Source organism: Aristolochia californica, unplaced genomic scaffold, assembly GCF_029961685.1.
Source record: "Aristolochia californica isolate CCGP_79_NKW_82.1479 unplaced genomic scaffold, dmAriCali1.0.hap1 SCAF_11, whole genome shotgun sequence".
NCBI lineage: Eukaryota > Viridiplantae > Streptophyta > Magnoliopsida > Piperales > Aristolochiaceae > Aristolochia > Aristolochia californica.
In genome coordinates this window covers 812,897-829,577 of record NW_027181782.1, presented here as the reverse complement: position 1 = coordinate 829,577, position 16,681 = coordinate 812,897, and the positions used below count along the sequence as shown (strand labels likewise).

The 16,681-nt window shown below is 40.5% G+C and overlaps 3 protein-coding genes and 1 pseudogene across 3 annotated transcripts; 2 read left to right on the top strand and 2 right to left on the bottom strand.

The window, feature by feature from the left end:
* Positions 1-2,999: 2,999 nt before the first annotated feature.
* On the bottom strand, positions 3,000-3,413 carry LOC137944490 (uncharacterized). The gene has a single exon (XM_068790175.1). The coding sequence runs from the start codon at positions 3,411-3,413 to the stop codon at positions 3,000-3,002; it is 414 nt and encodes a 137-aa protein (XP_068646276.1).
* Positions 3,414-7,897: 4,484 nt separating this feature from the next.
* LOC137944489 (cysteine-rich receptor-like protein kinase 6) lies at positions 7,898-10,242 on the top strand. The gene is made up of 6 exons (XM_068790174.1): positions 7,898-8,024; positions 8,528-8,586; positions 8,921-9,131; positions 9,211-9,448; positions 9,709-9,859; positions 9,940-10,242. The coding sequence occupies exons 1-6, from the start codon at positions 7,898-7,900 to the stop codon at positions 10,240-10,242; spliced, it is 1,089 nt and encodes a 362-aa protein (XP_068646275.1).
* Positions 10,243-13,864: 3,622 nt separating this feature from the next.
* On the top strand, positions 13,865-14,179 carry LOC137944488 (protein RALF-like 33). Its single transcript, XM_068790173.1, has one exon. It carries the CDS (start codon positions 13,865-13,867, stop codon positions 14,177-14,179), a length of 315 nt encoding a protein of 104 aa, XP_068646274.1.
* A 1,042-nt stretch (positions 14,180-15,221) lies between these two features.
* LOC137944486 (LIM domain-containing protein PLIM2c-like) lies at positions 15,222-16,454 on the bottom strand (annotated as a pseudogene).
* Positions 16,455-16,681: the final 227 nt, after the last annotated feature.

Below are 16,681 nucleotides of genomic sequence, written 5' to 3'. Positions count from 1 at the left end.
ATGTGGAACGACGAGTATCGGGGCAGCCAGCCCAGTCAGCATCCGAATAAGCGACTAGCGCACTGGGAACAGTGGATGGGCGAAAACTAAGGCCAAAATGGAGAGTGCCCTTAACATAGCGAAAAATACGTTCAACAGCAAGAAAATGATCTTCAGTAGGGGCATGCAAAAATTGGCTGACAGAATTAACAGCATGAGATATATCTGGACGCGAAATGGTCAAATATTGAAGAGCGCCAACCAGAGACCGATAGAGAGTAGGATCAGAGAAAGGAGAACCATCAGCAGACAAGTGTTGGGAAACAACCATGGGAGTCGGAACAGGTTTGCTGTCGAGCAACTGAACGCGAGTGAGAATATCTCGAGCATATTTTAATTGACTGATAAATAGACCATCAGAAGTAGGCGAAGCTTCAAGACCAAGAAAGTAGCTGAGGGAGCCCAAATCCTTGGTAGCAAACTCAGAATGAAGCTTATGAGTAAAGTTGTCAAGCAGAGATGGATTATTGCCAGTAACAATAATGTCATCAACATAAAGAAGCAAATATATAAGGCTAGAGTGTTGATGAAAGACAAAGAGCGAGGTGTCGACGCGGCTGCAAGAAAACCCAAGTGTGATAAGAAAGGAGCTAAAACGCTGAAACCAGGCACGAGGCGCTTGCTTGAGGCCATAGAGAGCTTTCTTTAACAGACAAACATGAGTGGGAAAACGAGGATCAATATACCCAGGAGTTTGGTCCATATAAACATGTTCAAAAAGGTTGCCATTGAGGAAGGCATTCTTGACATCTAGTAGCCGAAGAGGCCATTTATTGGTAACAGCAAGAGAAAGCACAACACGGACAATAGTAGCTTTGACAACCGGACTGAAAGTGTCAGTGTAATCGAGACCAGGTACCTGAGTATAACCTTTGGCAACAAGGCGAGCTTTGAGACGCTCGACAGAACCATCCGGCAAATATTTAGTGCGAAACACCCATTTAGAGCCCACTATGTTGGTGTTGAGAGGACGAGGAACCAAAATCCAAGTGTCATTTTGTTGCAAAGCCTGAACTTCTTCATCCATGGCAGCAAGCCAAGCAGGATTCTTAGCAGTAGATTTGAATCCTATGGGCTCAGTAGAAGTAAGAAGAGCCGGAAGAAGTCCAGAAGAGCCCAAGACACTGAGGTGCTGGATGGCGAGGCTTGAAAATACCAACTTTAGCGCGGGTAATCATAGGATGAGAGCCCAAGGGAGAAGACGGATGAGCAGCAGTCTCAATAGAAGGCGGACTAGAGACCGAAGATGGCAAAGAAGCACCTGCAAGAGAATTATCAACCTGCACAGACTCATCCAAAGGGTCAGAACAAATATTACATGGGGAGGAGCTGGATTGAGGAATGTGAGGGAAATGGGGAGGAGAGGAAGGGGTGTGTGGCTCAATATGATGAAGACAAGGTTCCAAGAAATTGGATATGTGAAGAGAAGAAAGTGGTTGGGCCTGGGAGCTAGGGATTGTAGGAAAGTGAGTTTCATCAAATTGAGCATGACGGGTGATATATAGCCGAGAGGTGAGAGGATCAAGACAACGAAATCCTTTGTGAGAGGGACTATAACCTAAGAAAAGACAGGGAACACTACGGGGAGAAAGTTTGTGAGGCATGTAATCACGCAGGCAAGGATAAACACGACAACCGAAAGGATGAAAATTTTCATAAGTCGAAGAGTAGCCGTATAAAAGGTCAAAGGGTGACTTACCTCCAAGAAGCGGAGTGGACAACCGGTTGATGATATAAACTGCAGTGCTGAAAGCGTCAACCCCGAAGTGAGAAGGAAGATGAGAGTGGAAGAGAAGTGCTAAGCCAGTCTCAGTTAGATGACGATGTTTTCTTTCAGCGCGACCGTTTTGAGCAGGAGTATATAGGCAAGAGAGTTGATGATGAATGCCAGAAGAACGTAGATGGGCTTTGAAGCAATTACTAGTAAATTCGGCACCACCATCACTTTGAAAAATCTTGATACGAGTGGAATATTGGGTTTCCACAAATTTTTGAAATTGAAGAAAAATATCAAAGAAATCAAATTTAAATTTCAGAGGATAAAACCAGGTGAATCGGGAATAATCATCAATAAAAATGACATAGTAGAGAAAACCCGATGTTGATTTGGCTAGGGAAGGACCCCAAAGATCGCAATGAATGAGATCTAACACATGAGACGACCTGCGTTCATTTTGAGAATAAGGCAAACGATGATTTTTAGCAAGTTGGCAGGTACTACATAGTTTGGGAGAAGGCAATAAAGACGTAAGAGAAAGATGTCCTTTTTTATTTAAAAATGAAATAACAGAGTGATTCACATGACCAAGACGAGCATGCCATAAATCATATGAAGCACGCAAAGATTTATTGCGAAGAACAGAAAGAAAAGCAGAGTTGCCGCGCTCCAGCACATAAAGTCCTCCATCTCTTTTACCGGTTGCCACCACTCTTCCTTTTTGACGATTCTGGATAGTGAAAGAAGCATTATTAAATGTAATAGAGAGGGGAAAATCAGAAGTTAATTTGCTAATGGAAAGAATATTTTTTGTGAGATGAGGAACACCCAAAACATCTAATAAGTGAATATTTGAAACAGGAGAAAAGGTACCAGTGTGGGTAATGGGTAGAGATGCACCGTTTCCTACAATCACAGAGTCCTTACCCGTGTAATTTTTGGACTGATCCAAAGTAGATGGATCGGTGGTCATATGGGTGGAAGCCCCAGTGTCCAAAAACCAGTCAGCAGCCTCGGGTCTGGAGAGAGAACAAGATGTGTTGAAGGCTTCAGCAAGATGAGCCGAGGAGTCAGTCTGAGCATACCGCTGATTGCAACGATAAGCATAATGGCCCTCCATGCGACAAATTTGGCAGCGGGGTGGACGGCGACCCTGACCAAAGTGGGTGCGTCCTCGGTTGGAAGAGTTGCGGCCGTGGGAATGAGTACGACCTCGGTGGTTACCACGGGAATTAGTAAAAGTTCAATGGGTATTGGTACGACTGCGATTAGTGGCTGTGAACGCCGCAGTGGTGGCAGACGGCTCAAGGGACCGCTGGAACAACTCAAAACTTTCTGCTTTAGAAACTAAATCTGCAAAATAGGGGAGAGTGGTGAGAGCCATCTGAGCGGTAGAAAAACTGGAAAACTCAGCGCCGAGGCCACGAAGGAACCAATGCACTTTGTCAATATCCTCGACAGGTCTACCAATGGCATGGAGCTGGTCACAGAGGGCTTTAAAAGTACGAGCGTACTCAGCAACTGGTTTGGTGCCGTGTTTCATCAATTGCAAATCATCCTTGAGTCGTAGTTCACGAGCTTTCGAATGATGGCTGAAGGTACTCTCCACCGCAACCCAAACATCACGGGAAGTGGAGAGGCCAACAACAGCAGCCATGGCTTCCTCTGTGAGAGAGGATAGCAGTAAACTGAGAAGTCTTTGATCGGCTGATTTCCATGCAAGAACGTGGGTTTGAGTGTGGTAGAGGTGGCTGGTGCAAATCGAGGTGGCGGGACAAGAGTACCATCGACGTACGCTAACAGTTCTTGACTCTCAAGGAGAGGAAGAAATTGGCTTTTCCAGAGAAGATAATTAGAGGAAGAAAGCTTGATGGTAATCATGTGGATTAGAGTGTTAAAAGGGAGAAGATGAGAAGAAGATTCGGAAGCCATGGGAGAAGCCGAGGGATTTTTTTTTTTTAAACTTTGACTTTGACTATAACTATGATTTTGAATTTAATCAAAGAGATAAGAGAGGAAAGAAGCAGCGAAGCGCAAAAAAATAATTTTTAGGCAAAGCGGGGAAACGGATGAAGCAGCGAAGCGAGAAAAAAAAAAGGAAAACAAAAAAATTTGGGCAATATGGCGAAGCGAAAAATGTGGACGAAGCAACGAATCAAAGAAAAATAAATTTGGACGAAGAAGGATACGAAGGGATGATAGCCGACTCACCAGGAGGCACGACGATGTCTTCTGTAAATACCGAAGCGAGAAACAGCAAAGCCGAAAATCGGTGAAGGAGAAATCGGCAATCGGCGATCGGACAGCGATTGACGGTAGATTGGTTCGCGTTCGGCTGGAGGTTCGCGTCGGATAGCAGTGAGCAGACGACGAACATGGGAGATGAACAGCGACGGGATGCACCGCCACTGGCTCCGTCAAGAAAGCGAAGTTGTCGTCTTTCTTCAACGACGACGATGACAGAGACGATGAACAGGGACGCCGTGAAAATAAAATAAAGAGGTAGTGAAACTCGGCGGAGAGAAAAAAAAAAAAATTTAGAATCGCTCGTCAGAGACAGGGTAGAACGCCTGCTTTGATACCATGAGAGGATTTGATAAAAACCACCACAATCCGAAGGTGGAGTTGATGATCAATTTATAAGCTTTACAATGCCATATACAGAATATTACAATCAATCTAGAATGGAAATTATACAAAGAATTAGCCTGTAATCAGGGCTAATTATCCTCAACAGATATACAAAATTAGAGCCTTGAATCAAGGCAAGATATCTTTAACAGTATTTTCAACAGTTTTATTGTCGAGGTAGGTTTTCTGTTGTCTGCAGAAGCTGCCTGAGACGAGGCATGGTCGAAATAAAGAAGAGCTGCCCTGCCGCAAAATCTGTGTTTGCGTTGTCTAGTTTCTGCTTCGTCCACTACTCCGACAAGAATTTCTTCAACGTGTTGGATTTCTCAGTCAACTCTTGTAAGATTTTTCTTACTTTCTTCTTTATTTCAACACAATTACATTCGTATTTATAAACACATATTATAGGTAATATTTAACCAATCTTTCGGATCATCTTCAAGCCTTAGTTAGAGGACTTCTTCCTCTGTTCTTCGGATCTGGAAGACCGCTCCAAAGGAAGAAGTCCTCCTCTGGGGGAACTCACGCCAACAGTCCCCCTCAAGTTGGTGCGTATAGATTTTTGATGCCCAACTTGTCAAGTGAGTTGTAAAAATTCTTATTGTATACTGCTTTGTAAGTATGTCTGCCAACTGGTCTTCAGATTTAACAAACGGAAATCGAATTATCTTGGCCTCAAGATTTTGCTTGATGAAGTGTCAATCTACTTCCACATGTTTAGTCTGATCATGTTGAACATGGTTATGTAAAATATCAATAGCCGCCTTATTATCGCAGAATAATTTCATCTCCCAGTTCAGGCCAAAGCCAATTTCGATTAATAATCTCTGAAGCCAAAGAAGCTCACAAAGACCCTTAGCCATCCCACGAAACTCAACTTTAACACTTGATAACGCTACCACCTTTTGTTTCTTACTTCTCCAGGTAACTAGGTTTTCTCCAACAAACATGAAATAGCCTGAGGTGGATCTTCTATCTGAAATATTCCCTGCCTAGTTTGTATAACCTTCAACCCTTAGTGATGATTTCTTGAGAACATAAGTCCTTTCCCAGGAGAGGACTTTAAGTATCGAAGAATTTGATTCACTGCATTCATATGATTTTCACTATGACAATACATGAATTGGCTTACTATATTTATTGCATAGGCGATATCAGGTCGTATATGGGAGAGATAAATAAGTTTCCCAACCAACCTCTGATATCTTCCTTTGTCTATACGCGCATGGTCTAGGTATTCTCCAAATTTGTGATTTGGGATTATTAGGATATCTGCAGGTTTACACTCCAGTAGTCTAACTTTTGATAATAGATTCAGGATATATTTTCATTTGGAAAAGAATATGCCTTGCTTGGACCTAGGAACTTCGATTCTCAGAAAATATTTGAGTCCTCCCAGATTTTTCATCTCAAATTCTGTTGCCAATTGCTCTTGAAGTTTTGTTATTTCTTTTGGATAATCTCCTGTAATGATCACATCGTCTACATACACTATCAAAGTTTTTATTTTACTATGTCAATGCTTTAAGGATAACGTATAATCTAAGTTACTTTTTTTAAAATCATATTTTTGCATTGCCAAACTCAATCTCCCAAACCACACTCTAGAAGATTGCTTCAAGCAATATAGAGTTTGCTGGAGTTTGCACACTGTCCTTGCTTCAGAATTTGCTATATATCCTGGAAGAACATCCATGTAGATTTCTTCTTCAAGATCTTCATGGAGAAAAATATTTTTAACGTCAAATTGGTGCAGTGGCCAATCAAGATTAGCTGACATGGTATCAAAATATTACCATGTCAACTGTTGTAAGATCTTTCTTTTTTTCTTCTTTATTTCAACACAATTACATCCGTATTTATATACACATATTACAGGTAATGTTTAACCAGTCTTTCGGATCATCTACGAAGTCGTAGTTGTAGAGGACTTATTCCTCTGTTTTAACGAATATGGAAGACCTCTCCAGAGGAAGAAGTCCTCTTCTGGAGGAACTCACGCCAACAATCCCCCTCAAGTTGGTACGTATAGATCTTTGATGCCCAACTTGCCAAGTGAGTTGTAGAAGTTCTTACTGCATACTGCTTTTATAAGTATGTCTGCCAACTAGTCTTCAAATTTAACAAACATAAATGAAATTATCTTAGCCTCAAGGTTTTGCTTGATGAAGTGCCGATCTACTTCCACATGTTAAGTCTGATCATGCTGAACCGGGTTATGTGAGATATCAATAGCCGCATTATTATCGCAGAATAAGTTCATCTCACAGTTCGGGCCAAAGCCAATTTCGGTTAATAATCTCCGAAGCCAGAGAAGATTACAAAGACCCTTTGTCATCCCACGAAACTTAGCTTCAACACTTGACAACGCTACCACCTTTTGTTTCTTACTTCTCCAGGTAACTAGATTTCCTCCAACAAATGTAAAATAGCCTGACGTGGATCTTCTATCTGAAATATTCCCTGCCTAGTTAGTATTTGTATAACCTTCAACCCTTAAGTGATGATTTCTTGAGAACATAAGTCCTTTCACAGGGGAGGAGTTTAGGTGTCGAAGAATTTGATTCATTGCATTTATATGATCTTCACTAGGACAATGCATGAATTGGTTTATTACACTTACTGCTTAGGCGATATCACATTATGTATAGGAGAGGTAAATAAATTTCCCAACAACCTCTGGTATCTTCCTTTGTCTGTTGGCACTTGGTCTGGGTATTCTCAAAGTTTGTGATTTGTGATTTTTGGGATATCTGTAGGTTTACACTCCAATAGTCCAACTTCTGATAATAAATCTAGGATATATTTTCGTTGGGAAAGGAATATGCTTTGCTTGGACCTAGCAACTTCGATTCCTGAAAAATATTTGAGTCCTCCCAGATTTTTCATCTCAAATTCTATTGCCAATTGCTCTTGAAGTTGTGTTATTTCTTCTGGATCATTTCCTGTAATGATAATATCATCTAGATACACTATCAAAACTATTACTTTGCCTCATCGATGTTTTAAGAATAACGTATGATCTGAGTTACTTTTTTTAAAACCATATTTTTGCATTGCCAAACTCAATTTCCCAAACTAAGCTCTAAGAGATTGCTTCAAGCCATATAGAGTTCGCTGGAATTTGCTCACCGTCCTTGCTTCAAGATCCATGTAGATTTCTTCTTCAAGATCTTGATAGAGAAAAACATTTTTAACATTAGCCAATCAAGATTAGCTGACATGGTATCAGAATATTACCATGTCAACTCTTGTAAGATCTTTCTTACTTTCTTCTTTATTTCAATACAATTATATCCGTATTTATATACACATATTACTGGTAATGTTTAATCTGTATTTTGGATCATCTCAAAACCCGTGGTTAGATAGGACTTCTTCCTTTGTTAGCATTCTCGTCCAAGCTCTATGCAGCGAACCCGATGAACGTAAGGGGTTTATAAGTTGCAGCAAGGGATGTTTAACGTGCTCGCCATAGGAGCAGCAACTGATCCTTCGAGGACGGCGACCATGGGTTTTGATCGGAAAGAGATGTACGGGCTTGCGCAGTGCTGGCCGCACCTGTCAGGAGGGAACTGCAGCAGAGGCATCCGCCGTGGAGTTTCTGAGCTTCTCAAATGCTGCAAAGGAAGTATAGGTAAGTTTTTGTGGGTTCAGATCAGCTTTAGTCTATATATGTCTCGACCAATAACTAAACACAGGTGTCTGTCAGATGCCCCTCAGGTGGAACTCAGATGGGGGAGTCCACCCTTCCCCTGCGTTGTTGCAAAGGAAGCGAGAGGAGGGGGACTACTCACTCTCCCTCTGTTTTTTCTCTTCTCGGTAGTTCTTGCTACCAGGTAAAGCTCTTGTTGACGAAAGAAAAAAGGGATGGGGGGCTCTTCCTCTCCGACCCTGCAACCCTCTTTGTTGCGAACAAAGTAGACAAGCCACCATTGCTAGTGATAGGTAGGACTAGAAGATTGCTAGTCCATTTGGACCTAGTTTTTACTCGATTTGTGATTTTCTCTGTGAATCAGTTGAGATACACTAACCAAAATGCCCGTGTTTTTTGGTAGATTCTATTTGTGGTTTCTTCAGCCATATTAATTGCATGAGAAACTATTTTTAAATTTTTTTGTTATTTTTACGTGATTGCAGGTTTAGGAGTTGAAGTAAGAAACCGTGTAATAATCAGCTCTGCGGCAGCATTTGTTGGGGTAGTTTTAGTGGGTTTTGCTTTCTACTTTTATTGGAGGAGGAGACCAGGAAAGGGTGAGCTTGCATACAAGAAACAACTTTTTTGCCGAATTTTCATGCTCTGAAGCATCATGTTCATGCAGAACTGAAGTAGCAGAACATTAAAAATATTACTGAAATAGATGAATGAATCCCTTGTATTGCAGAGAAGAACCGAAGCTATGAAAACCCAGTGGATTCTTCCTCTATTTCAAGAATTTTGCATGGTGCAGAATGATTTTTCTTTTCAGAATGATTTTTTCACTTTCGAATGAATCGCTTCACTGAGATTTCTATACCATGAAACTTTCACAGGGTGTGCTCCCTGATGGCAAGGCAATTGCTGTCAAGAGGCTTTCGAGGAGTTCAAGCCAAGGTCTAAAGGAGTTCAAGAATGAAATCGTATTGATTGCAGAACTTCAGCACAAAAATCTTGTAAGACTCTTGGGTTGTTTCTTGGAGGAAGAAGAGAAGCTACTCGTCTACGAGTATATGCCAAATACCAGTCTAGATGTCTTTCTCTTTGGTGAGATTTCTTTCATTGGGTTTGAACAAGGATTATGAGTATTTAAACATCCTAACTTAAGAGGTTGTTTTATGAGTAGATTCCACGAAAAGAGCGCAATTAAGTTGGCAACAACGCTTGCAAATTATCAATGGGACTGCACGAGGTTTGCTTTATCTTCACGAAGACTCTCGACTTACAATTATTCACAGGGATTTGAAAGCTAGTAATGTCTTGTTGGACATTGACATGATTCCGAAGATATCAGACTTTGGGATGGCAAGGATATTTGGAGGCAACGAAACTGCAGCTAAAACTGCTCGAGTTGTTGGCACCTAGTAAGTATGGTTTTCCATCTATTTCATTCTGTTAATGGAGACCAAAGAGCTGGGATTGATCTGTTTAATATTCTGGTAATGGAGAGCCAAGGGCAGGGAGCCTACCTGTTGTGTTCTTTCTCCCCCTTTCCATGGGTAGGGGAGGAGGAAGGGCAAGGCCTTGCTTCCCTTTTCAAAGTCAATGGTGGGATTCCCTTTTCTATGCATTTATGTATCTTTTAAGTACTTTTAAAAGTGTTTGTTGTTTTGACTGACTGAAGTGGATATATGGCTCCCGAGTATGCAATGGCTGGGCACTTCTCTACAAAGTCTGATGTGTTCAGCTTTGGAGTCCTAATATTGGAGATTGTAAATGGAAGGAAGGCGACTAGTTTTGGCATCTCAGAATACCCTCTAGGCCTTATTGAATATGTATGTTTTTTTACCTTATTTTGTAGAATATCTCTCCATCTACTGTTGTTCTTGCTGAATGTAAGAATTGTCAATTGCAGGCCTGGAGCCTCTGGTCTGAAAACAAAGCGCTGGAGCTGATGGATTCTTTAATTCTTGAGAGTTGTTCAAGTTGGGAACTGGAAGTACAGAGATGCATACATATTGGCTTATTGTGTGTTCAGGGAGATCCCACCTTGAGACCCACGATGTCATCAGTAGTGCTCATGTTAAGGAGTGATCCCACTGGTCTTCCGCAGCCGTCACAGCCATCATTTTCTACTGTAAGTGCTCCACTGGATCGACGAAGGTCGAGTGGATGTTCCATTGTTGAAGAAACCATCTCTGATATGTATCCCCGATGACTAAATATCCTTAATAAGAGTATTCTCCTCCTTCATTGTCATTTTTTGTTTTGCATAAATCGAAAGAAGAGGGTTTTCCACCTCCTTTATGTACAACCAAATAGCTAAAAATGTAGTAGATATATGACATGGTTGATCCAACACGAAAAGCGATTTGGTGTGAAATATGCAAATAGTGTTGTGGTTGATCGGACTGTTGAGATAACCGTGGGGAATGTCCATATGACATTTAAGAGCACCCCAATGCGTGTTTATTGCTGTCTTGGTTCCAATGATGGCCTTCCATTTGACACTACTAGTGAGTGATGACAAAAGGTGTTTGTTCATAAGCCTTTTTATTTCTTATTTGGTGGCCAATAATAAGTGGATTGGTTGGTACTTGCATTCATTTTGTCTCTCTTCTTCTCTCCATTACCATAAAGACAAACCAGAGTGCCTAACTACAAAGGTAGAGGCCATGGCCATGGAGTTCACGGGGAAGAATAGCTTCTGCATTGTCTTGGCGATCCTTGCTCTACTCTTTGCCAATCTCTCAGGAACTGTTGGTGACATACGAGAGAGGAACTCACCGTGCAATGGGTCGATTGCAGATTGCTATGCTGAAGCAGAGTTTTTGATGGATTCCGAGATCAATAGAAGATTTCTGAAGGACAAACCCAATTACATAAGCTACCACGGCCTGGATAAGGAACGACCTGCGGGTGGTAATGCCCAACCTGGTAAACCTTACACCCGAGGCTGCGAGAAGGCATATGACTGCAGGCAAGGGTCCTAAACTGGTGTATAATTTCTTCTCATCCCTCTGCTTTCTTCTTCTAAAGATTTCTTGTTCCTTATTCTCTTCTTCTTCCTTTTGGTACTACTTGAATGCGAACTTGCCAATCCTTTCCCCACCTTGTGAATTTTCTGTAAGCCAATGACAATTCTAGCAATTTCCGTGGAGAAATCAGTAGCTTGAGGCCGAATAAACAGAATCCTTGTCTCGAAATCGGAAGGCGGTTGGGAGTATAATTGTATAGGGGTATCTAGGGTATTTGTGCCTTTTTTATACAAATACCTTTAAGGTTTAATATATATATATATATATATATGTTTTATAACCCTGATTGTATAGGGGTATTTATATCTTTTTATACAAATACTTCTAAAGTTTAATATATATATATTATATAGATATATGTGTATTTTATAACTCTGATACTACTAAAGAGTAGAGAAACGTTGTACAAAAAACAACCGGCAGAATGGATCACATGAATTCAAAAGAAATAGAAGCGAAGTTTGTGGCGACTTTGTCTGATTACTACGTGATGTATCATGTCATGGATTAGGAATTACCACCGGCAGTTTGGTTGAAACTAGAAAGTCGATATATGTCCAAGTCGCTGATGAACAAGCTCTATCTTAAATAGAAACTGTATGGTCTTTAGATGGCAGAGGGTTCGGATCTGAGCCAGAATATCAAAGTTTTCAATCAGCTCATTAGTTATTTGAGACGGGTTGATGTGAAGTTTGAAGATGAAGACAAGGTGTTAATTTTGCTGAATTCTCTTATGTATGAAAATTTGGTTACGACTTTGATGTGGGGAAAAGAAACTTTCGAATTGGAGGAAATCGCAAGTGTTCTATTAGGCATTCCATTAGAGGAAGAAAGTCAGTGATAAGATTTCACAAAGTGAAGGACTTATGGTGAAGGGTAACCAAGAACGTGGAAGAAACAAGTCTCAGAGTGGATTGAGTAACAACAAATCTCGGTCTAAATTCAGGAAGAGGAAGGACATCACATATTTTAAGTGCGGGAAAAAAGGGCACATAAAACGGGATTGTCTAGAGAAAAAGAAAGGGAATGCAGAGAACAAAGAGGGTCCATCAAAGTCTATGAATGTTGTTGAAGAAGAAGACTCATAGAGTGGTGACAGTGATATGCTTTATGTCTGGTCCAGTTCAGATCATCTCAGAGATTCTTGGATTCTGAATTCAGCATGCTCTTATCACATGACACCAAACAAAGATTGGTTTCACACCTACAGGTTAGTAAACTCTGGTTATGTTCTGATGGGTAATGATGCTTCATGCAAAGTTGTTAAAATAGGGAGTATACAAATTAAAATGTTTGATGGTGTAGTTAGAACATTGTGTGATGTTAGGCACATACCTGATTTAAGAAAAAATCTGATTTCATTGGGTACTTTAGATTGTAATGGATATAGTTACAAATCTACAAATGGAATAATGAAAGTTAGTAAAAGTGTTTTAACAGTGATGAAGGGATATAAAATATCTAGCAATATCTATACACTGCAGGGTACCATAATTGTAAGTGGAGTTGCAGCTGTAGAGTTTGAGTCAGACTGTACAGCCTTGTGGCATATGCGGTTAAGTCATATGGGAGTGCGTGGGATGATGGAGCTTAATAAGATAAATCTATTGAAGGGTATCAAAACATGCAAACTTGATATCTGCAAGTTTTGTGTCCTTAGGAAACAGAATAAGGTGCAGTTCAAGGCACTCACACATAAGACAGAGGGGATTCTTGACTATGTGCACTCAGATGTTTGGGGGCCAATAAGAGTACCATCACGAGGAGGACACATATATTTCGTGACCTTTATTGATGACTATTCATGAAAAGTTTGGGTGTACTTCATGCAACACAAGTTAGAAATGTTTGCCAAGTTTAAGTTGTGGAAAACTGAGGAAGAAAACCAAACAGGGAAAAAGATTAAATGCCTCCTGTCAGACAATGGTACTGAGTACACAAACTCAAAGTTTAAGGAGTTGTGTGAGCAGGATGGAATTAAGAGACACTTCGAAGTACACGAGACACCACAAAAAAAACGGTGTGGCGAACAGGATGAACAGAACTATAGCTAAAAAAGCTTGATGTCTCAGGTTGAATGTAGGGCTTGCAAAAAACTTTTGGGCTGAAGCAGTGAATATGACATGTTTTCTAATTAACAGATCACCTAGAGCATCACTAGGTGGGAAAATATCGTAGGAGGTGTGGACAGGCAGTGAGGTAGACTACTCTGGCTTGAGTATTTGGTTGTCCAGCCTATGTACATGTTTCCAGTGAGGAGAGGTTGAAGTTTGATGCGAGGTCTAGACAGTGTATCTTTCTGGACTATCAGAAAGGGGTGAAAGACTTCAAGTTCTAGGATCTAAAGGCAAACAAGACAGTGATCAGTAGAGATGCAGTTTTTTATGAAAAAACCATGTTGCAACATACTCATGAAGAAGAGAAATAGGTGCCAGAAAATTGCAGCACCAATGAGCATGTGGTGCAGGTGGAGCTATAGAACCAAGGTAGATAAATGGATGTTCAACATGCAGAAAGTTCTAGCTAAGGTGATCAGCAACATCACCTTATGGCCACAAACAGACCCGAACGCTCTATCCATATGACATTTAAGAGCAACGTTTTTTGATTGTTGTATTGGTTCCATTTCACACCACTAGTGAGTGATGACAAAATGTGTTTGTCCATATGCCTTTTTATTTCTTTTCTTATTTGGTGGCCAATAATAAGTGGAGTGGTTGGCAGTTGCCTTCATTTTCTCTCTCTTCTTCTCTCCATTACCATAAAGACAAACCAGAGTGCCTAACTACGAAGGCAGAGGCCATGGCCATGGAGTTCACGGGGAAGAAGAGCTTCTGCATTGTCTTGGCGATCCTTGCTCTACTCTTTGCCAATCTCTCAGGAACTGTTGGTGACATACGAGAGAGGAACTCACCGTGCAATGGGTCGATTGCAGATTGCTATGCTGAAGCAGAGTTTTTGATGGATTCCGAGATATATAGAAGATTTCTGAAGGACACCAATTACATAAGCTACAACGGCCTGGGTAAGGAACGACCTGCGGGTGGTAATGCCAAACCTGGTAATCCTTACACCCGAGGCTGCGAGAAGGAATATTACTGCAGGCAAGGGTCCTAAACTGGTGTATAATTTTTTCTTATCCCTCTGCCTTCTTCTTCTAAAGATTTCTTTCTTCTGTTCCTTATTTTTCTTCTTCCTTTTGGTACTACTTGAAAGCTATTGTGTCAACCTGTGCAAAAAAAAAAAAAAAAAGGCAATTTGATCGAACTTGCCAATCCTTTCCCCTCCTTGTTGTGAATTCAATGGCTATTGTAGCAATTTTCGTGGAGAAATCAGTGGCTTGAGGCCGGATAAACAGAATACTTATTACGAAATCGGAAGGCAACTAAACTCGTTAAGAAGAAGAATATGGGTCTTCGTAATGATCCCTGAATTATACTGAAAGGCAAAAAATTGCCAGATCTCCAACTGATCTTTGACTGGCTACAAATCCTTCACATGTGAATGCCCATTCCAGGCATTTCTCCGTCTAGCTTCAATCAAATGCCCATTTAAGCATTTATGCAAAGACCCGTGAAGGATTGTTCCTATTTCAAAGTTTCTCTTTTTAATTGTGAAGTTAAAGTGAAAAGAAGTTATATCAGATGTACTAAAAGTTCTGCAATGACATGTAGCAATGATGGCGTCCAGAAGAAATTATCTGGCTCCCCCACCTTTGTTGACCCATTACAACTCCCACAAACAGGACCCTTTATGAAAATATTTTTAATTAAAAATGATTTTAACATGTTACTACTCTAAATTGAATGAATTCCTGCTATTTCAGATAAAGAAGAAAAGGAAAATTATGTTTGTGAAGTTCAATGAATTGTTGATACAAGATTGCAAGGCCAGAGTGTCATCCTTCAAGAGGAGAAGATTTATTGCTTTCAAGTTGCTTCTCATCCGAAGAAATATAACAGAACATTACATGTTTGAAGCTGGCTCAGGGAGGCTAAAACAAGGGATATCCAGTCCTTTTTGTCTAATGGGGATGGAAACTTGCCCTATCCAAAACCGATTAGGATTTGGTATGGGTGAAATGGATTTAGAAAAATATAGTGAAAGATGGAAAAAAGAAAAGCAACCAAAACGACAATGATAAATATTGGTGAAAATTTTAAAACTCCTGAGCTGCTGTTGCCTCTTCTGTTTCAGCTTCTTTTGCTTCTTGGCTCTCATCTTGTGCTGCCTCCTCCTCTTTCTGAGACTCCCCTGGTACTGCAGCGGAGTTGCACCCTTAAGGACATGGCTGTAGCTTCCTCTCTCCTTGAATAATTGTGCGAAATGGGCCTTGCAGTAAAAAACACCGTCCATTGCTGCATAGGATGAAGGAGTGAGGACACAGTCTCCATGGGCACACTTGAAACAGGACTTATGATATGATTCACCTTCCAGAGTTACCTGTTACAGCCCAAAAAATTTATTTAACATTTCTCAAAACATGTGCACTAGTTGGAGTTAGACTTAAAGAAATAATTTCAACTGGATGAAGGGACAATCCAAGCCTCCATGGAGGTTCAAAGTTATATGCATCTCTTATTAGCTCATATATATGAAAACTAAACTCGTTTGTATCAACACGAGAACAAAAAAAGTGACATACCTTTTCAAGTGGATATGCTGTTTTCTGGCTAGTTGCACATTTGTCTTGGATCCCAGAGAAGAAGGAAGACAATTTTCTGTGCTGCCTACTTTGTGAGGTAAATTATCCAACTCATGTGTGGGCATTCTGGACAAGTAAAGTGAAGAAAAACTCCATTGCAGAAGATAATGTTACAACCTACCAGATCATTGGACTTTTCAGAAGGTTTTCCATCTGGAAAGTCATAAAACTGCACACATGAGAAAAATACTCACAAAAGAAAGAGAGAGAGACAGAGAGAGAGAGAAGGAATCGGTTTCAAGTATGAGAAAACCCATAAAGGGAAAGAGCATAAATCCTCACGCTGGAAATTCTTGGAGAAACTTTCTGTCTCCTTGAAGAGCTGTTCAAAGTGAGGCTTGCAGTAGAAGACTCCATCCATGGAAGAGTAGTTACTCATCTAAAGATATACATCATCAGCAGAATTAACGGAAAATAAAAACATATACAACAAATATAAATCATGTCAAGTTCTGCTCAAGATCTTATTTCAAATGGGTCATACTGATTTCAACAATACAACACTTCTACCCAGAACAACAAGAAAAAAAAAAGCTTATCTGTGATCCTAATACAAAAATACTAACCACAATGGCTGCATTTGAAGCAGATCTTGTGATAAGCCACACCATCAGCAGATAACATATCAACAATGTAAACAGTCCTATCACATGCCTTGCATTTCTCCAGAGTCCCAGTGAAAGCCATCTTGAAAAATCAAAACTCGTAGGAACAAACAAACAAACAGATGATGGTATGTAAAGGGGAAGGTCAGGTTCTTGGGTACCAAACCCTCCACCCCGACTTATCTACTTGTAAATATTAATTCTCTAATTTAAAGTGTATCGGAATTGGTATCAGGTAACGTATCGGACATATAATAGTTCCAGACGTCATAAATATTCATTTTCAAAAAAAAAAAAACCCGCCACCGT

What these genes read in the sequence shown, in the direction of transcription:
- LOC137944489 (XM_068790174.1), top strand. Translation starts at nt 7,898, where the DNA reads ATGGGTTTTGATCGGAAAGAGATGTACGGGCTTGCGCAGTGCTGGCCG. An exon ending in TCTAGATGTCTTTCTCTTTG is followed by an intron (nt 9,132 to 9,210) that starts GTGAGATTTCTT and finishes TTTTATGAGTAG; the next exon opens with ATTCCACGAAAAGAGCGCAA. An exon ending in CTCTAGGCCTTATTGAATAT is followed by an intron (nt 9,860 to 9,939) that starts GTATGTTTTTTT and finishes TGTCAATTGCAG; the next exon opens with GCCTGGAGCCTCTGGTCTGA.
- LOC137944488 (XM_068790173.1), top strand. Translation starts at nt 13,865, where the DNA reads ATGGCCATGGAGTTCACGGGGAAGAAGAGCTTCTGCATTGTCTTGGCG.
- LOC137944490 (XM_068790175.1), bottom strand. Translation starts at nt 3,413, where the DNA reads ATGGCTGCTGTTGTTGGCCTCTCCACTTCCCGTGATGTTTGGGTTGCG.